General features: G+C 37.3%; 1 protein-coding gene across 1 annotated transcript; it reads left to right on the top strand.

Annotated features, from left to right (window-relative positions):
- Positions 1 to 1,036: 1,036 nt before the first annotated feature.
- LOC140241396 (monoglyceride lipase-like) lies at positions 1,037 to 17,086 on the top strand. The gene is made up of 7 exons (XM_072321129.1): positions 1,037 to 1,204; positions 7,190 to 7,296; positions 11,164 to 11,300; positions 12,701 to 12,811; positions 14,194 to 14,283; positions 14,803 to 15,018; positions 16,882 to 17,086. Exons 1-7 carry the CDS (start codon positions 1,089 to 1,091, stop codon positions 16,993 to 16,995), a joined length of 891 nt encoding a protein of 296 aa, XP_072177230.1. The 5' UTR covers positions 1,037 to 1,088; the 3' UTR covers positions 16,996 to 17,086.
- The last annotated feature ends 516 nt before the right edge of the window (positions 17,087 to 17,602 follow it).

Genomic DNA, 17,602 nt, shown 5'->3' with positions numbered 1-17,602 from the left:
TTAATCAACAAAATGGTTGAGATTTGAAATGTTATTTCAAATTAAGAAAATTGAAAATGATTTTTGGTTCTTGAATTTGTCTCATGAATTCTAAAATTCCTAAATTAAAAGAATGAAACAACCAGAAATTATTTCCATTTTATATCACCTTTCCGGCTTACTCCCTGTGTCAAATAAATTTGAGTTGACAAAAAACTCTCATTTCCCTGAGCTCTTTAGTTTCCCACTTTGTTTTTGTTTGTGGATACAAGCAAACACTTCGGACCTATTATTATTATTTTTCTTTTTGCTATTCATTCATGTCCCTCATTGTGCTAAACTGATCTTTAAAAATGCTATTGTGAGGGGCATTTGCAAATGAATTACAAAATATCAATTTCTGCAATTTTTACTTTTGCGCCTTAGTAGACAAAAACGAATGTGTTCACTCATGCGTAAAAATTCCCTTTGTACTAACCTACTGGGTTGATAGCCAATGAAATAACCTTTAATATGGTATATGACACAAAGATTTTTTACCAAATTTTCTATGAAAACTATGTAATGGAAAAAAAAATGTTTACTTTCTTTTTTTGCTGAGTGTATAAGCTGTTATTTTCGCGAGGGTTTCAATGTTTTGTTGGATCGCGAAAATGTCGCCATGCGAAGGGGTAACTTACAATCGAAGTCCATTCGCGAAAACAACATCTCGCGAAAATATCCGTGACCTCCTCATTCGCGAAAATATTTGTACGCGAAAATAACAGTTACAGCCACGATCGGTAGTTTGCAGCAAAAGAGTGTAGAAGCTACGCTATACTCTATATTGGTTGTAGGTCAAGTACACAATGTGACGCCGAGGGAAAGGGCGACCACGATTCGCTGATGCGTGATACAAACCCCTGTCCCCGCCCACACTTATTATGCATGTTCCCTGTGTAATGGGCATTGGAGTACCGGTATTTCATGATCCAGTGGCGTGGCCAGAGGTTTTGCTGTAAACTACGCTGTGTTATTTGTGAACGATGCTGACTCTCTGCACCATCAGTATTATTTCGCTACCCCTAGCATTACTGTACATATTCTGGCCTACAAGTGAGGAAGGAGAGATGGCTGAAATCGAGACGAAAGAGGAACTGCCCGAAGGCCAGAAGGAGAACACGTTCATCAATGCCGATAACGTGAAAATCTACTGTAAATATTGGTACCCCAAGGAAGATATCAAGTGAGTAAACATGCAGCACGCGTATGAAGCCAGACTCTACTGTGGACTAGCCCGACCAGACGGGTAGACGCCTTTTGCACAGGGCTGTCCCTGTGTATAATTTCGTGGGGTTTTGTATGCGCAGTAAATTAAAACTACTAGATCTAGGCCTATAGAATCTATCATACTTGAACCAGTACCAGGGAGGTGGAAAACACCCGTCCTCCCTGAGCAGCTTGAACTGAAATGTACCCTGCCTAAGATGACTTGTCTGTCACCTTTACTTGAAACTGCAACTGTACTGTCCAGCTGGCTATCCTGGGTTTCTGTTGAATCTACAAAATATGTGTTACTTTTCATCATCATGGATGTACACAACACTGTATAAATTTGTGTGGAATGATATGAAATGAAATAATATGGGCCCCATAATGCAATGCCAAATAATTATGGCTCTTGACTTGTACTTGACCGAAAGATCGGTCTGTATCTGTCCGTCGGGGAATGTTCCACGGAGACTGCGTCTGGCTTCACGGATCCCTCCGTCTACGGAGGACGGCGTTAATGGCAACATACAAAAGAGTCCTCCGGACAGACGGATCTTTCTGTCTAGACTTGTACGTACTTCACACATCAACTAATAATATCTCAACAGGTTAGAATCTACCCACACAGTCACAGTATACTAATAGAGTAGCTACAGGGCTATCCTGGGTTTTAGGGGTCTAAATTATTTTGGGCTTCTAACTTCAGCACAGGCATAGATACGGACTATGGAAAGCCAAATAGGATTAGGGTTAGGGTTATAGGGTTAGGGTTATAGGGTTAGGGTTAGGGTTTTAAGGTTAGGGTTAGGGTTTAGGGTTAGGGTTAGGGTTAGGGTTTAGGTTGGGGTTAGGGTTATGGTGAAACCATTTTGGCTTTCCATAGTCCGTATCTATGCCTGTGCTGAAGTTAGCAGCCCAAAATAATTTAGACCCCTAAAACCCAGGATAGCCAATGTTATTGTTTCAATACATTCATATTGGATGATTATGCGTGGGGGGAACCTAGACCCTCTACATATATTATTATTAGAAGCAGATCATACAGATGCTTGTGTGGGTAATAGCCCCCCCCCCCCTTCCCTAAAAAAAAAAAAAAAATGTGGAACACATGCAGTTACACACACACACACATACACACATACTGTGTGAACACAAGTGCACCTGGACAAGCGTGTGTGTGTGCACACACACTCCCACACAACAAAATTATGGACCCTACATTTGTGCATGTAAATTTAGTAAAGTACAAGGTCAGGGTCTAGTACTATTCAGTAGGATCTACGAATGATAGATTCGACACATAAAATGTCAGAAGTCAGTCGTCAGTAAGAGCATATATATATATATATGATATTGATAGTAAGAATTACCCATGGAAGATCAAGGTATCTTTGGGATAGTCTAACTTTAAATTAACAGTAACACACAGTAGGTAGGTAGTACTACCCACTAGTACTAGCTGAGGTCATTTGGACTGTAGGGTTTAAATGGTACTATTGCCTTTCATAAACAAATAGATCTTGGTGTAGGGGTATTCTAAAATGATGAAGCAGATCCTTGTCATTTTATATGCCAACAATTCAAATAAAAGTAGGGGTTTTACATTCCACTGCAGCCATTTTGCAATTAAATAGAATAATGAAATCTCGCCTGGTCACCATTGCGACTATAGACAGAAAGAAACCTCTGTCCGACAGATTTTTTTTTTAATCATTTTTTTTTTACTCAACCTGGAGCCCTCCTCCAATCAAGGTAGGAGGGCATTCCATGAAGCAAGACATAGGTCTAGTCTCTGCGTAATATATCCCCACGTTCAGCAAGATAACAGACAGATGTTTCAGTCAACATAGTGACTTGAAAGTGCTAATGACCAATATTTTAATACTAATGACCCATCATATAATAAGCAAAATAACATATTTACCATGTTATTCAAAATGCAGCGTAGTCACATGTGCGCTCTCGTCCAATCATTTGATTAGAATCTGCTTTGTACACCATTATATATGATACTTTTTTAGCTAGCGCCATGTGGCCATGCTCTCATCAGTATCTCATTTCATGTTCTTCATGTGTGCATAGCAAATAGGTTGACATTGTGGTTTTCTTTGATACACTTTCTCATCTGTATTTCAAAAAAAAAATGAAATTTCTGTGAACTTCAGTTTTTTTTTAATTTTGTTGAAGCTATTTTTTTTTTCTGGACATAAAGAGTTCAGATTGCAATAGAAAAAAAAAATGTTAAATAAAGAAGAAATATGCTTCTGGTTATCATTGTGCAGGTTCATTAGATTTCTCTCTTTTTTTTTTTTTAATACCCACATTGCACACATTCTATGTTAAAAGTACAGAAGGATATGATAGTGATATTGTAAAGCCTTACAGAAAGATTAGAATCTGTTGTCAGAGCAGTCAAATTCAGCATGCATGGATTTTTAGCGCACCTGAGCCGAAGGCTCAAGTGAGCTATTGCGATCGCCCTTCGTCCGGCGTCCGGCGTGCGTCGTCCGTCGTGCGTAAACTTCTTACAATTTCATCTTCTTCTTGAAAACCCCAAGACCGATTTCCATCAAACTTGGCAGGTAGCATCCCTAGGGGGTTAGGAACTCAATTTGTTAAAATGGGCACCATGCCCCACCCAGGGGGCCCCCAGGGGGACCCAAACCCCCCAAAATTAAGGAATCTGTAAAAATCTTCTTCTCTAGAACCAGAAGTGATAGAGCTAAGTTAATACTATGAGTTAGTACATTGATGACTGTAGTTTCAAGTTTGTTCATGGCAGAATCAGGGGTGCCCCCCTTGGGACCCAGGGGAGGGGGGGGGGGGGGGTGGGGAGCGGTCCTAATGAGGCCTAAATTGTACATTTTCATCTTCTTCTTGAGAACCCCATGACCCATTTTCACCAAACTTGGCAGGTAGCATCCCTAGGGGGTTAGGATCTCAATTTGTTAAAATGGGCACCATGCCCCACCCAGGGGGCCCCCAGGGGCCCCCCCCCAAATGAAGGAATCTTTAAAAATCTTCTCTAGAATCAGAAGTTATAGAGCTAAGATAATACTATGAGTGAGTACATTAATGACTGTAGTTTCAAGTTTGTTCATGGCAGATCCAGGGGTGCCCCTCTTGGGGGTGGGGGGTCCAAATGGGGGCCTGAATTGTACATTTTCATCTTCTTCCTGAAAACCTCATGATGGATTTTCGTCAAACTTGGCAGGTAGCATCCCTAGGGGGTCAGGATCTCAATTTATCAAAATGGGCACCATGCCCCACCCAGAGGGCTCCAGGGGGCCCCAATCCCCCCAAATTAAGGAATCTTAAAAAATTTGGGCCCTTTTTTTTATTGTACATTTTCATCTTCTACTTGAGAATGCCTGGTCAAATTTTAGTAGAGCTGTGAATGATTTAGATTAGTGACTGCGTGAAAGGTGAACTTGCGATACTCAGGTGAGCGCTAGACCCGCAGGTCTCTTGTTCCATTTTGTGGTGCACTGCCATTTGAATACAGTTGGTATCATAAGGGTACCAAATACTGTAAAGAGGAAGTAGTATTTGCGATGAATATACTGAGGTATGCAGTCACTTGTGCATCAAGGAAACATTTGATATTGTTGTATCCTTTAGATGTGCCACTATAGTCGAGGTACATGATGTACAATACAGGATTAGATAGAGGGATGGCAAAAATTAGCTATCCTTCAGTAAGAAAACAGCCTCTCAATTACAATGTAAAAGCAGCATCCTCAAATGTTCCAATTAAGCCAAAAATGAGTTAAAGATGATTCACCATGCATCTAAAGAATATGTTCACCTTTCAAGTCCTTTGATGTTATGCTGATTTGCAGAAATTTACATCACATCATTAGATTTGTACCTCTTAATTACAGTGCATATGATAATGTTGTAGATAAGGGTTACATTGTTCCTGGAACTTACATGTAAATACAATTGGCTCAAAATCTGAAAGTAAATCACAATTAATTCAGTTTATTTTATTCTTTTTAGAGAGTAACAGGAACTTCAATTTTCGAAAAGAACTTTATTGCAAGCACATCTGAGAAATTTGACAATTAAAACAAACAATTTTAAACAGCAATGACTTCAAATGAAAGAATGTTTTTGTAATGTCACTAGATGTGAAACACTAAATACGTACTGTAAAAGTGAATATTTTCGCGCGACTAATTTTTCGTGCTAGGCAGGGTCAGAAGAGTTTCGCGTGTTTTTAATTCCGCGGAATCAAGACATCGTGCACAGGAACGTATGGCAAGCAAAAATATTCGCATGCTTTTATTTTTGCGCTAGTTTCTGGTTGCGCGAAATGCGCGAAAATTTCAGCACCGCGAAAATTACCACTTTTACAGTACATAACGATTATAATACAAATATACAGAGCTACAATTTAACCACAGAAACATATTTGCTGTGATTCTGTGGGTTGAACTATAAATGATACACTAACTCTTTGGCTAAATACAAAAGGTCAGTTCCCATAACAAGTTCATAGCCAGTGGTGTTTATGGGTTGATAGAAATCAGAGTACAGCCAGTGATGATGCACATTTGTTTTTGGTGCCCTCCTAAATTTGCTAAAGACTACCCCCTCAATTGTGCTGGGCCTCACAGAGTGCAATGTGTCACCTCAGGGGACCTGATCTTTCCTGGCATTTAGTGTGTCTGCCACTTGTGGATTGATAGAAAGAGCTCTGCAGTGTTTTTACACAGACTGTCCATGAATCATATACATTGTGCACTACTGTACATCATGATGTTTACTGTATAATGATGCCACAAATATCCTCCTTTTTCCCCATACCTCTAGTGAGGAAAATGACTAATGAGTTAGACTGTGGTAGAATTTCAATGTCTAGTATAGGATGGCTCACAATGTTGTTGAGATATGAATGCAGATTTTTTTTTTTTTTTTCCATAGCAGGGTCAATAAAATACAGCCAAAGATCACGCTGTGTAAATAGACATCCTATTTTAAAGTAGGCTGAAGGAAGGAAAGTTTGTCTACAGAGGAATACTGATATGTGTGTGTGTGAAAATCAAATATATTCTACTAAACAATCATGCTATCATATCAGTGTGGTGTTGCACCACTAACTTTGAATTCGGCTGACAGTTTTTGGATCATAGTTTTGTAGTCCTAGTATCTCAGCAGTACGTTTTCTCAATAAGTTGTCAAATGCTACACCTACAACAAATGCATCAAAAGGGCGTTGTACACATTGATGACATAAACAGACATTGCTACCAGCACTCATGTCTGTCTGTACCAGTATGTGTGGGTCTGAGGAAATATCAAATCAATGTCTATTACTTCCTGATGGTTATCCCATCAAAAGAGTCATACTTTTATGCCAAAAATAAGTTAATTGGCAGCTGTACTGATATGATGAAGTTGCAGCCATTTTTGCAGGCACTCACAATTTCTAGGAAGTTGCTTTTGAAAACACTATGTCGTGTGAACAAGTGTAGTGTATAAGTGTTTTGAGTTCAAGCAAATTGCATGAAGCAGGCAGAATTGTACTGCTACAGCTACAATGTGCATTGCTTGAATTTCCCTTTTCTATTTCATTATTCCCCAAAATATATTCTGATCACCTGGAGGTAAAGCAAGTCAACTTTATCTAGTTGCACATTGATTGAAAATTCACATCATACGGTATGTGGTCTACTAGTCCAATTGCCATATTTACTGAACTGCTGCTTTTGAGTCTGTTTTTTTTTTCTTCCTACAACCCGCTACAATGACTTGCAAAAGGCAGCAAGTGCACACATGGCTCTGATATGCAGTGCAGAATTTTAATTTTGAAATACACGTGTACTCCTGAACATACAGAGCAAAATATGCTGGCCACAGGATAGGATGTATTGTGTCATGTGATGTAATAAAATGTATTATCATATGTTTCTTGGTTTGTTTGTTTTTTTCCTATATTCTAACTGATATTCAGGGCTCTGGTTCATATCATCCATGGCCTTGGAGAGCATTGTGCAAGATATGACGCCCTCGCTGAATCATTCAACAAGTTGGGCTGCCTTGTCTTTGGTCATGACCACAGTGAGTGTCGTCTGTATGAAAGCTAGGTTGCAGTGTATATGGGGGGGGGGGGGGGGGAGAAGCATCCATAGAGAAACTGTTGCATGATTTCAACTCTTCATCTCTTTTTCACAATCCAAATGTTGTGTTGGAGGTGAGGACCTTCGTAGTCATCAGAGAGATGCCAACTGTTACTTTAAAAAATATTTAGTAACTACTATTTTTGTGTTTTGTGTGGGTTTTTTGTCAAAAATTACTGCAGGTTTCTACACATGTCTTTTGCAGGAATGGTAACTGTTTTCCATTAAAATATGATTTTCCAACCCTCAGAATGCAGCATTAATAATGTTTACAGTGGTGGGATCCCAGCCATCATTACATCTGTAGTGAAGTTGTACTGATGACGTAATTCACCATACCTGCTTTTAGATGTGATCTTCAAGATCTGTGAAGATCTGTTCACATGGATTACATGATGTACATGGCATACTTGCCAACTAGTAAGATTTTTTTACGTTAAAAATAGCAAAATAAGATTTTCTGTCAGAGAAATCAAATTTAAAAAAAAATATTTAGATATACCTTTCATGTGTATTTTCTGAAGATTTGGCCGAAAGTAAGATTTTTAACTTCAGTTTGCGTATAAAATAAGATTTTTGCAATCCGCGAGTAAGATATTTCATCTTGAAATGTTGGCAGGTATGACATGGCAAAGTTTGCCAAATCTGGAAGCCATATTACAGGACCAGCAGTCATTCTGCACAGATCGTAAACAGTCCATTGCAAAATGCGTTTTTTTTTTCTTTTTCTTTCTTTGATTTTGATTGTTCCAAAGCATGGAAATTTGACATTTGCCACGCACATATTTTGTGTAAAAGTAATCACCCCAAAATGTTGACTGCACAATTGTTGTTTTGGGCAGTTTTTTACATACAGGATTTTGTCTCAAGATCCCTGTTAGAAATACGAGTCTTCTCAAACAAGCAATCCTATCTTTCAGATAACATATCACTTCCAAACACTAGTCTATCAGCACAGTTAGGAAGTGTGCTGTGATAAGGCCGATATGCAAGCAAATATTTGTGAGTGCGGCACTTATCAGAAAGCATGTCTGTTCACATGTAGGCATGAGCTACAGTACTTGAAATCCAAATCAAGATGCAATTCTGCATTTGAAATCATGATGTAATCCTGTCCCGGAGCTGGATTGACTTGACTTGAAAATTATAATTGTTCCACCAATATATTATTCCATTAGAATGGGCCAATAGATATATACCTGTACATGTAGAGGGAGAGGCACTGATAGTAGACTATTCTTTGTTTTTAAGTGAGCATGGATACAAACAACTATGAGTGTACTATTTGTTTTTGTTTGTTTGTTTTGTGGGATAGACTTGCAGTATGCTGACATCGAAACCAAAACTTTACTCTGAGACTTTCACTGTGGTAAATTAGCTAAATTAGCTAATTTGTTTGGTATAAAAAAAATATGTCGGCTTCATACCTCCTTCATAGTGCATCAGAGTTCAAGTGCTAGCCCACAAATATGCCTACCTGCACACAGATAGATGTACATTGTACATGTACATAAATACACACACATACATGTATACCAGGTACTGTACATGCAATACCTGGATCAGTTATCTGGGTGGAATCCAGTTGACAAGAGCTTTCCAAGAAATTAAAGGCTATGTTTATCTACTTTCCCGTGTTTGAAACGTGTTTGAATACCCACCACTATCAAAATGTGTTTGCAAACCCCTTTTGGATTGCGTTCCACAAGTTGTTGCATTTATCAACTCTGTCATGAGTCGATAGGGAAACCTCATTACTGCACAGCTCCATTGCACAGTTTGACTCGAGGAGCAGAAATGCATAGGTGGCAGTGGTTGGCATTGACCATTCCGAGCTACAAACATGTTTCAAGTGGATTTTGCATTTATCAACTCTACAGAATTGCATTTCTGGCTCAAACGTGTTTGCAACTGCACATTTTTTGGCGTTAAAAAAATGCATTTCTAAACCTATAATCAAAACAGCTTTGTTTTTATCAACTGCCCAAAACTCCCTGAATGCTGTTTGGAAACCTTAATTCTATGCCAGAAGCAATTTGATAAACATACTCTACATGTACCTTAAGAGTCATAAAAGATTTTTTTTTTTTTTTTTTTTTTTTTTTTGTTTAAATTGAGTGTGCATAGAAGCAACAACACAGCTGATGATGATGGTCATGGTTTCATTCTTAATCTTAATCTTATTATGGCATTTGTCAATGATATTGTGCAATGCACATGCACTGGCACTACCATGATAAACTTTAGCAAGAACTGCTACAGCCATTGACCTGCTTTAATAAGGTTTGTGCTGCACCATATGTGGAGGGCCACTAGAGGATAATCTGTGTAGGATGTGTGCATGAAATCTTTATTTAGGATCACGTACCTGCATTTCTGCTTTTAGGTCTATTTGATACCAGTAAAGATACAGAAGAGAAGCTCCCTTACTTGCCTGGGCCATCTTTGTGGTCAAGCACTGCTTATGTACGAAAATGATCCCCTCCACTTTTGATTATTTTCTTGAAATTTTATATAAAGTGTTAGCTCTGCTAATGTATCTTGAAGTTTGATGACATTGCTTTATATCTTTACTTTGCACATTTTCGTACAACAGTATTACTGTGCCAAAGCTTGTTTATTTTTTTCCGTACAAAATTACACTTTCTATATCTCAGGACTCTTGGTATTGTCTATGATATGATTCATGTGAGTATTTTGAATTCAATTGCAGAAGGGAAGTGCAGTTAAATGATCCAATAAATAATATTTCCCTTTGCTTGTTGAAGTGTGGATATAGGGCCTATGTAAGCATATGAATAGTGAATGGACAAAAGGTCTTTGTTGTCTATTTACTCTTTATGCATTATCCATTTCCTCCTTTCAAAGTCCTGTCAGTTTGTGTGTGGGACATTATACCTATAGACATCAGAATTACAAGGGTATATTAGACCCTTGTAATTCTGATGTCTGCTGTCAATGGAAGTAAAAACCAAAGGAACTGAAACAAAGTGAAATATACTCATAGCAGTAATCACATGCTGTCTACTTATCATGAGATGTTTGCTGAAATGCCAACTCAGGAAATGGCAAAAAAAAAAAAAAAAGGAGAAACATTTTGTTGTCTTGAATCAGTCTGTAATATGAATCAAATAAATTTCATTATTAAAGAAATTAGTTAAGTTTAAAATTCACTGCAACAGTAGGTGAAGTGAAAATTGAAAGTTATGTACATTGTACTTGTTTTTATCAGTTTGGAAAGTTTATTTTTAGCAGATAAACAGACCAGCACACCTCTTGTTACATGTATTACATCCATTTTTTATTTGATATCTTATTGGGAAATGATGATTGTACCTAATGTAGACCTATTATTTTTGCTTTTCTTAGTATGATATCTCTTAATATTCTCTGTTTCTTTCATTTTAATGGGATGTGAAAACATTCTCTAGTGTAAATTTATGGTTTAGACAATATATGCTTCTTGCTGATTTTATTTTTGTACATTGACTATGCAAGAGTTGCAAATACATTTTTTTTGCAGATAAGTATGATGACAGGATGCATTGTAGGGCAATATTGTTAGATTTTTTATTGTAAAAATTTGTGCCACAACTGTAACTATGACAGAATTATTCATGCTTGTAATACTGTTTATAAACTCTTCTCTGTTTTTTTTTTTTCTCTCTTATTCTTTACACACACAAACTACACTATATTCTGTTTCTGTCGCTGTCTGTCTGTCTGTTTCTATCTCTCTTTTTCTCTTACAAACACATACACTTCTTTCTGTCTATGTCTTTTCTGTCTCCCTTCTCTCTGAATGCAGTTGGCCATGGACGAAGTGGTGGTGCGAGAGTGGACGTGACGGCATTCCAGAAGTATGTGGCAGACTGCAACCAGCACATTGACATAGTGACCAAAGATCACCCAGATCTCCCCATCATCATCTTTGGTCATTCCATGGTCAGTAGCCAGCAGGTGGTGGCAAGATTTGTCTTGAGTTTGTGGGCGTGATGTCATCTAGCCAATGGAGCAGCTTATCTTGCCGCTTGAAATGGCTGCCTTAAATTTGTCTCTCTCATAGATGCAGAGTGGAACTTTGATGCCAGTTGGTTTGGTTGAGTTAGATATGATTTAGTTGAGCTTGATTCTATACAATTGTTTCAATTTGCTTTTTGTCAGATACAGTGCATTTCTGTTCTAACAAAGCCCTTAAGCAGGACTAGCGGTTTTCTTTCGTTATGTCGAAATATTGTTACAGCAGAACAGTAAAGTACATGAAGATATATACAAATGATAACTTTGGGACTTGAATTTTTACTTTGTTGTATCAAGGGTTTTATTCTAACTGTTTTTTGTTTTTGTTTTAAAAGGATTGCAATGTATAAATGTCCAAGAATAGATACTCAAGTTATCATTAGTTATACTAAAGGCAAATAAAAACATTCCTCTCAGTTGAAATTAATCAATGAAAAATGCTGTAAGAGTAATGAAAGAAGACCATTCAGGTATGAAGCTATTGCAATTGAGGTATATTCATTTGTCAGGTCAAAGCGTCAAAAGAAACAAGGGTAGGGAAAGCAAAACAGGACTCCTCTATATGGAATATCGAGTGTGGCTGCAACCTTTCCAGTTAGACCCTAACTGAATGAAACCACAGAATGCCTGCCATAGTGTTGAAGTTCCTTGAAGTGTTCAAGAATCACATGAAACCAAGAAGTGAAACTGCTCTCTCGATTTTCATTTCGATTTGCTTGGGGCATAATTAGCAGAGAGGGAAGTGTTTGCCACACCTATCTGAAGTACTTTCATGAGGGTAGGAATCCAATGAAATCAATGGTGTAGCTGTACGTACACAGTGAAAACCAAATAGTGGTGTAGTTCTTGTGTATCGTAGTCATGATTAGTCATACCTAAATTTTATTCATTTTTTTCAGAAGGTACTAATACAAAATAAATTCAACAAATTTGCTAAAGATAGTCTCCTTTGCATTTTCAACGGAAACATATTTAAATTGTATTGGTAAGTGCTTTTATATGCAATTATGTGAGATTATAGTTCTGCTTTCTTTTCTTTTTTTTTCTTACAATCATGTATCAGAGCATGTTTACGTTTGCTTGCATAATTCAGGAAAAAAATTAGATGAAATCATATCAAATTTCAATAGCTTCCCTTTTTCTCAGGGTGAGACTGGTGTCTTGCACCAAGTAAAGCATTTTTAAATCAGCTTGTAGCATTCCTGTTTCCTTGAGATGAGCAGCTTGACTATGCAAGCAATGTTTACCATGCTAAAAATTGAAACTACAGGGATTTAACAGAGTTAGGAGGAATCACTGAGTATCATGTTCTTCTCCCACTGTAGGGAGGCACTATAGCCATTCTCTTGATGAACTCAGCCCCTGAGAAGTACGCCGGTGGAATCTTTATGTCTCCTGCAACCAAACTGAGTGGTGTTCAGGGTTCCTCAGCTGCTGTAAGTCTGTATATGTTTTATTTTGTTTTTGTTCTTTTGCCAACATAAGATGAAAGATATTCCTTGCAAGATGCAATGTGAATATCTTACACAGGATAAAGGTGTATGAGTCAAAGGAAGCTTTGCTCCATTATAAAGTTGATATTGGTACAGTCAAGTCAAACACAGACTGTAAGAAATTTAGAGTTGTTAAAATGAACAGTTTTTCCTGTGTATTCTGGCAGTGATATTGGTCAGAAAGACATTTTATGTAAATGAGGCAAAGTAATAACACCTACTCATACTTCTCTTGTTGCAGTAGAAATAAGAAGTGCTTGAAAATCAGCTTTTGTCAAGAATTTAGCAACTGCAGCAACCTCATTCTGAAATCAGTATAATCATGGCATGATTTCATGTTAGGAATTTATTTTTGTATCATTTTAAAGAATTTTGATTGAGGGAAATGTAGTGAAGTTTAGTGTGCAAATTAATGGGATACCTGCGTTGTGAATTTATCAAATTTTGTTTTCATGCAAAAGTTGCATTAGAAAATTCCATAATTTTGATTTTTTTTCTGTGCATGTTATTGCTACTCCAGTAGTTTGAATCTACCTCATTTATCAAAGTGACTGTGAATGGAACAGATATTCGGTGACTCAAAACAGAAATATCCCATATCCAAATGACCAACTGTTTTTACTATGAAATGAGGAAACTGGTGAATAAATCTTGGTAAATCCAGTACTGCCTGTTGTCCAAATTTCATGAATTTGTTTGTTGTTTTTTCTTTTCATACTAGCTAGTGTTTGCTTATCACCAATGTGGCTGGATTGTTACTAACTCTGCATAATTCCTATAGTGATTTGCCCATATTGGATTTTAAGTAGTAGTTTTAGCAAGTTATGATTGTATATTTCTGAATCACATGTGAATTAAGTGATACCTGAAGTTTATCAATTTGATTTGCTCATAATGCACTGTCTATTCATCAAAAAAAAAAAAGAAAAAAGAAAAAAAGAACAAAAATCAACAACACTGTTTTGTTGACATTTATCATTGGACCGTTCTGGCACAATCAGATAGCACAATAGTCAGATTTTTACAACTTGATGGCTCAGAGAACCACAACCACATGCTTGCAGTAACAGAAGTGTGGACTTTTTCATGCATTTTTGTGAATTTTGACACTAGTGCAAAACTGAATACACTTGTATTTGCAAATATTTGGTTTACTGCAGTGTGCACTTACGTATAAGCTATATGACCAGTACCATGTCTATCATCAGTAAAATATGAAAACGTGTGACCTGTACTTTTCTCAACAGTGTTTGAAAATTGTATTATTGTGTATTTATTTCCACTTTGATGGTCTTCTGTGCACTCTGTCTGTGTTTTCTTTGTAGATATACATGGGTGAACTGATGGCCAGAATGTCCCCACATATGCCCATTGGACAACTTGACATTTCAAACTTGAGTCGTGATCCAGCTGTGGTAAGTAGCCCCCCCCCCCCCCCCCCCCCAAAAAAAAAAAAAAAAAAAATCCCTCAGATGTCTCTGAACATATACTGTATATACATTGTAGAATACAGCTCTGGTTACACCAAACACGGTTTTGATAAAATTTCATTACAGCAAAGGAAAAATTCAGGTCCCTAAATCATTATTAAGAACAACTATGATGCAAAGTGTCCTTCAGTCGAAACAAAATCTTTTAATAACAGAATAAAACTACTGATCCCAAGGACTTTGTTAAAATGGGAGTCACCTGTATGTATGTATGTGTATATGTATGCATATACTGTCAAAACTGCTTTTAGTGACTGCTCAAGGGATAGAACATGTGGTCATCATAGACAGGTGGTCATTGTAGACAGGTTTGATGCAGTTGCCATTGTGATAGATATATCAAAAGTCTCATAATTATGCTAACATGAAGACCACAATGTGGCAGGCTACATATTGATACAAACTGTACATCTATTCATTCTGAATTTTGATTTGTTCTGCCAGGTGGAACACTATGTCAAAGATCCACTGGTGTGGCATGGCAAGGTGAAGGCACGCCTGGCCGTGAATGTTGCGAAGGCTTGTAGGAAGATCCAGGCTGAGTGCAACAAGGCCACATATCCATTCCTCCTCCTCCATGGCACCAAGGACAAACTTTGTATCATTGAGGGCTCTGATCTCTTTGCCAAGAAGGCTGCAAGTCAGCGCAAGGTCTACAAGGTAGGTACATACCAAGAGGAGGGGGCAGATTCCCTCTCAAAACTAAATTTTCTTTTGAATTATCAATTTCTAATTTTAATTGATTAGTTATGTAAATCAATCCTAAGATCTTATTTTAGCCTGCTAAACACTATTTAAAAGCATTGATAGTCTGATTTTTTATGTTGTTCAAAATTCATTTAAATTCTCATGTACTTTGTTGATTTTGGAATTTGTTATGCGTTTCTCTGCTTTTCGACTTTTATTTTTTCGACTTTTTCCTCCCTGTGGTTTTCATCTGAAATTGTCGCTAACCCCTTTTCTACCCTAATTAGCATAAGATTTATCAATGAAAGTGATTAATAGTAAAAATATTCGGGTATTTACAAGTTTCATGACAGAGCAATGTTTTCTGTAGGAAGTGTATACAAAATCACAAAATTATGCCTGTTTTGGGATGCAGTTACAAAAATGGGCATGGCTTCATAATGGTACAGGCAGACGTCGCAGATTTGGTCACAAAAGTTGAATGAGATGTAAAAAAAAAGGTAAAAAAGCCTCATGACGAGGCCTTCTCTTGTAGAATTATTGTGCAAAACGTCAAGATATTAAAGTGTAATTATTCAGCTTACTGCTTTGTAGTGTACATAAAAGGACTGCCTTTCAGGGCATTGTTGATATTACTGCCCCAAGGAATCCCAACTACAGTGTATATGCCATGGACTTTTGCACTGCAATAGCATCAGACAAGGGTCACCTCTTACATTATGGAAGCCAAGTGTTTACTGTTCATGTACATATGTGCCACTACAAACCAAAATAGGGTAGTTTAGTACCTTTAGACAGTTTGGATACTACTGTAAAAGTGGTTTCTTTCGCGTACAGAAACTTTTGCGGTTTCCATCGGTGCCGACTTTTTCGCATGTGTTTAAATTCGCGGTTGGTAATGATAGCGTTGTAACAAGCGACGAGTTCAAAACATTTTCGTGTGATGTTAAATTCGCGGTTCAACCTCAAAGTGCCAAAGCGCGAAAATAAAACCACCGCGAAAGAAACCACTTTTACAGTATGGGGCAGTTTAGTACTATTTGTGAACAATTGAAGGAGATTGTTGAATTATGCTCCCCATTTCAACCAATCAGAATCAAGGATTCATCAAATAAGGTACATGTGTACTGTATACGCTGAATATTTCCCAAGATTTTTATTTTCAAAAATTTTATGCGATTCTCCAACTTACACTGTATGCGAGGTCAACTTTTCTGTAGGAGAGGGAATGAAATGGTATGCAAGGTTGACTGTATACATTTTCAGCTGTCAGAATACTGTAGTGCCATTTAGAAAGTAAAATAAAATATTCACAGACAGTACTGTGTACGTGTTTGTATCGTTTTGAAGTATAAAATGGGCTCAAGAATGTCTGCAGTCTGATTGGTCTATTATCATGCATTGATTTTTGCTGATCCACACTGAGCCTTGCATCCATAAAATTCAAACACATGGCCACGCATCTGGTAAAGTCCGAACACGTAGCTCAAGCCTTGTATAGTGACTGTTGCAGATGTACCTGATGCATGATGGGGAAAAAGGTCAAATTTTATTAATTCATGGGTCTATTTCATAAATGAATGATGCAAAGGCCTGTTTTGTGGATAAGTGAGAATTGGATCTCTCATATTTCACTTTGGAAGCAGTCTAAAACCCACTCGCTGTGCTTGTGGGTTTTAAATGGTTCCAAAATTAAACTTGTGCAGCCAATTGATCCACTCTGTCCTGTGCATTATTTGTATAGTGTCACTCCGTGAGAGATGTAGATGACAATTTCTTTCTTCTCTGCTGTTATTATTTCAATATGATATGAAATTATATGTCTTCTCATTACAGAGATACGAGGGCTACTATCACGAGTTGGAGAAGGAGCCCGAGGGAGAGAGAGAGGTTGTATTCAAGGACATTGAGGAGTGGACCAAGGAGATTCTTTCCAGCATCAAATCATAGTGGAGTGGACGACTTAATATGGAGCTTTGTGTGAATCCGCCCTTAAATGAATTTCTTTGATTATTATCCAGAGACATTGTCCATGGATTAGCAAGAATTGACAGCACACAGTATTTTTGCAAAGAGGATTTGTAATGCTTAAAATCTTTTTGCCTAGTGTATGTCTTTCACATTCTTTTCACCAGCAGTTGTTCAGCTGTTCATGGCATCAATGACGTTGTATATTTATTTTTCCTTGGAACGGGTACATCATATTGTTTTAGACATTTGACTTTTGGGTATTCATTTTTAATGTATGATAATACTTCATATACATTATTCATTGCATTTATTCTTTTTGTGGGTATGTATCGATGGTATTGTCATGTGGATCTACATAGATCAATTTTAACACTTTTGCTGCTTTCCCTATATGTTTTCTGACTTGTTTGCAAAGGTGGCAAATTTGAAGTTTTTTGGCTGTCAACTATTGTTGTGGCTTTTAAACATTATATAGTTGTGAGTAAGAGTTAAAAGAGATGTCTGTATATACAGTAGATTTATATAAAGAGGAAGATATGTTCTATAAACACTAACATTTCTGTAATATTTCTTACAGAGGTGTTAG

This window comes from Diadema setosum, chromosome 2, assembly GCF_964275005.1.
Source record: "Diadema setosum chromosome 2, eeDiaSeto1, whole genome shotgun sequence".
In the NCBI taxonomy this organism is placed as follows: Eukaryota; Metazoa; Echinodermata; class Echinoidea; order Diadematoida; family Diadematidae; genus Diadema; species Diadema setosum.
This window is presented reverse-complemented; position numbering and strand designations above follow the sequence as displayed.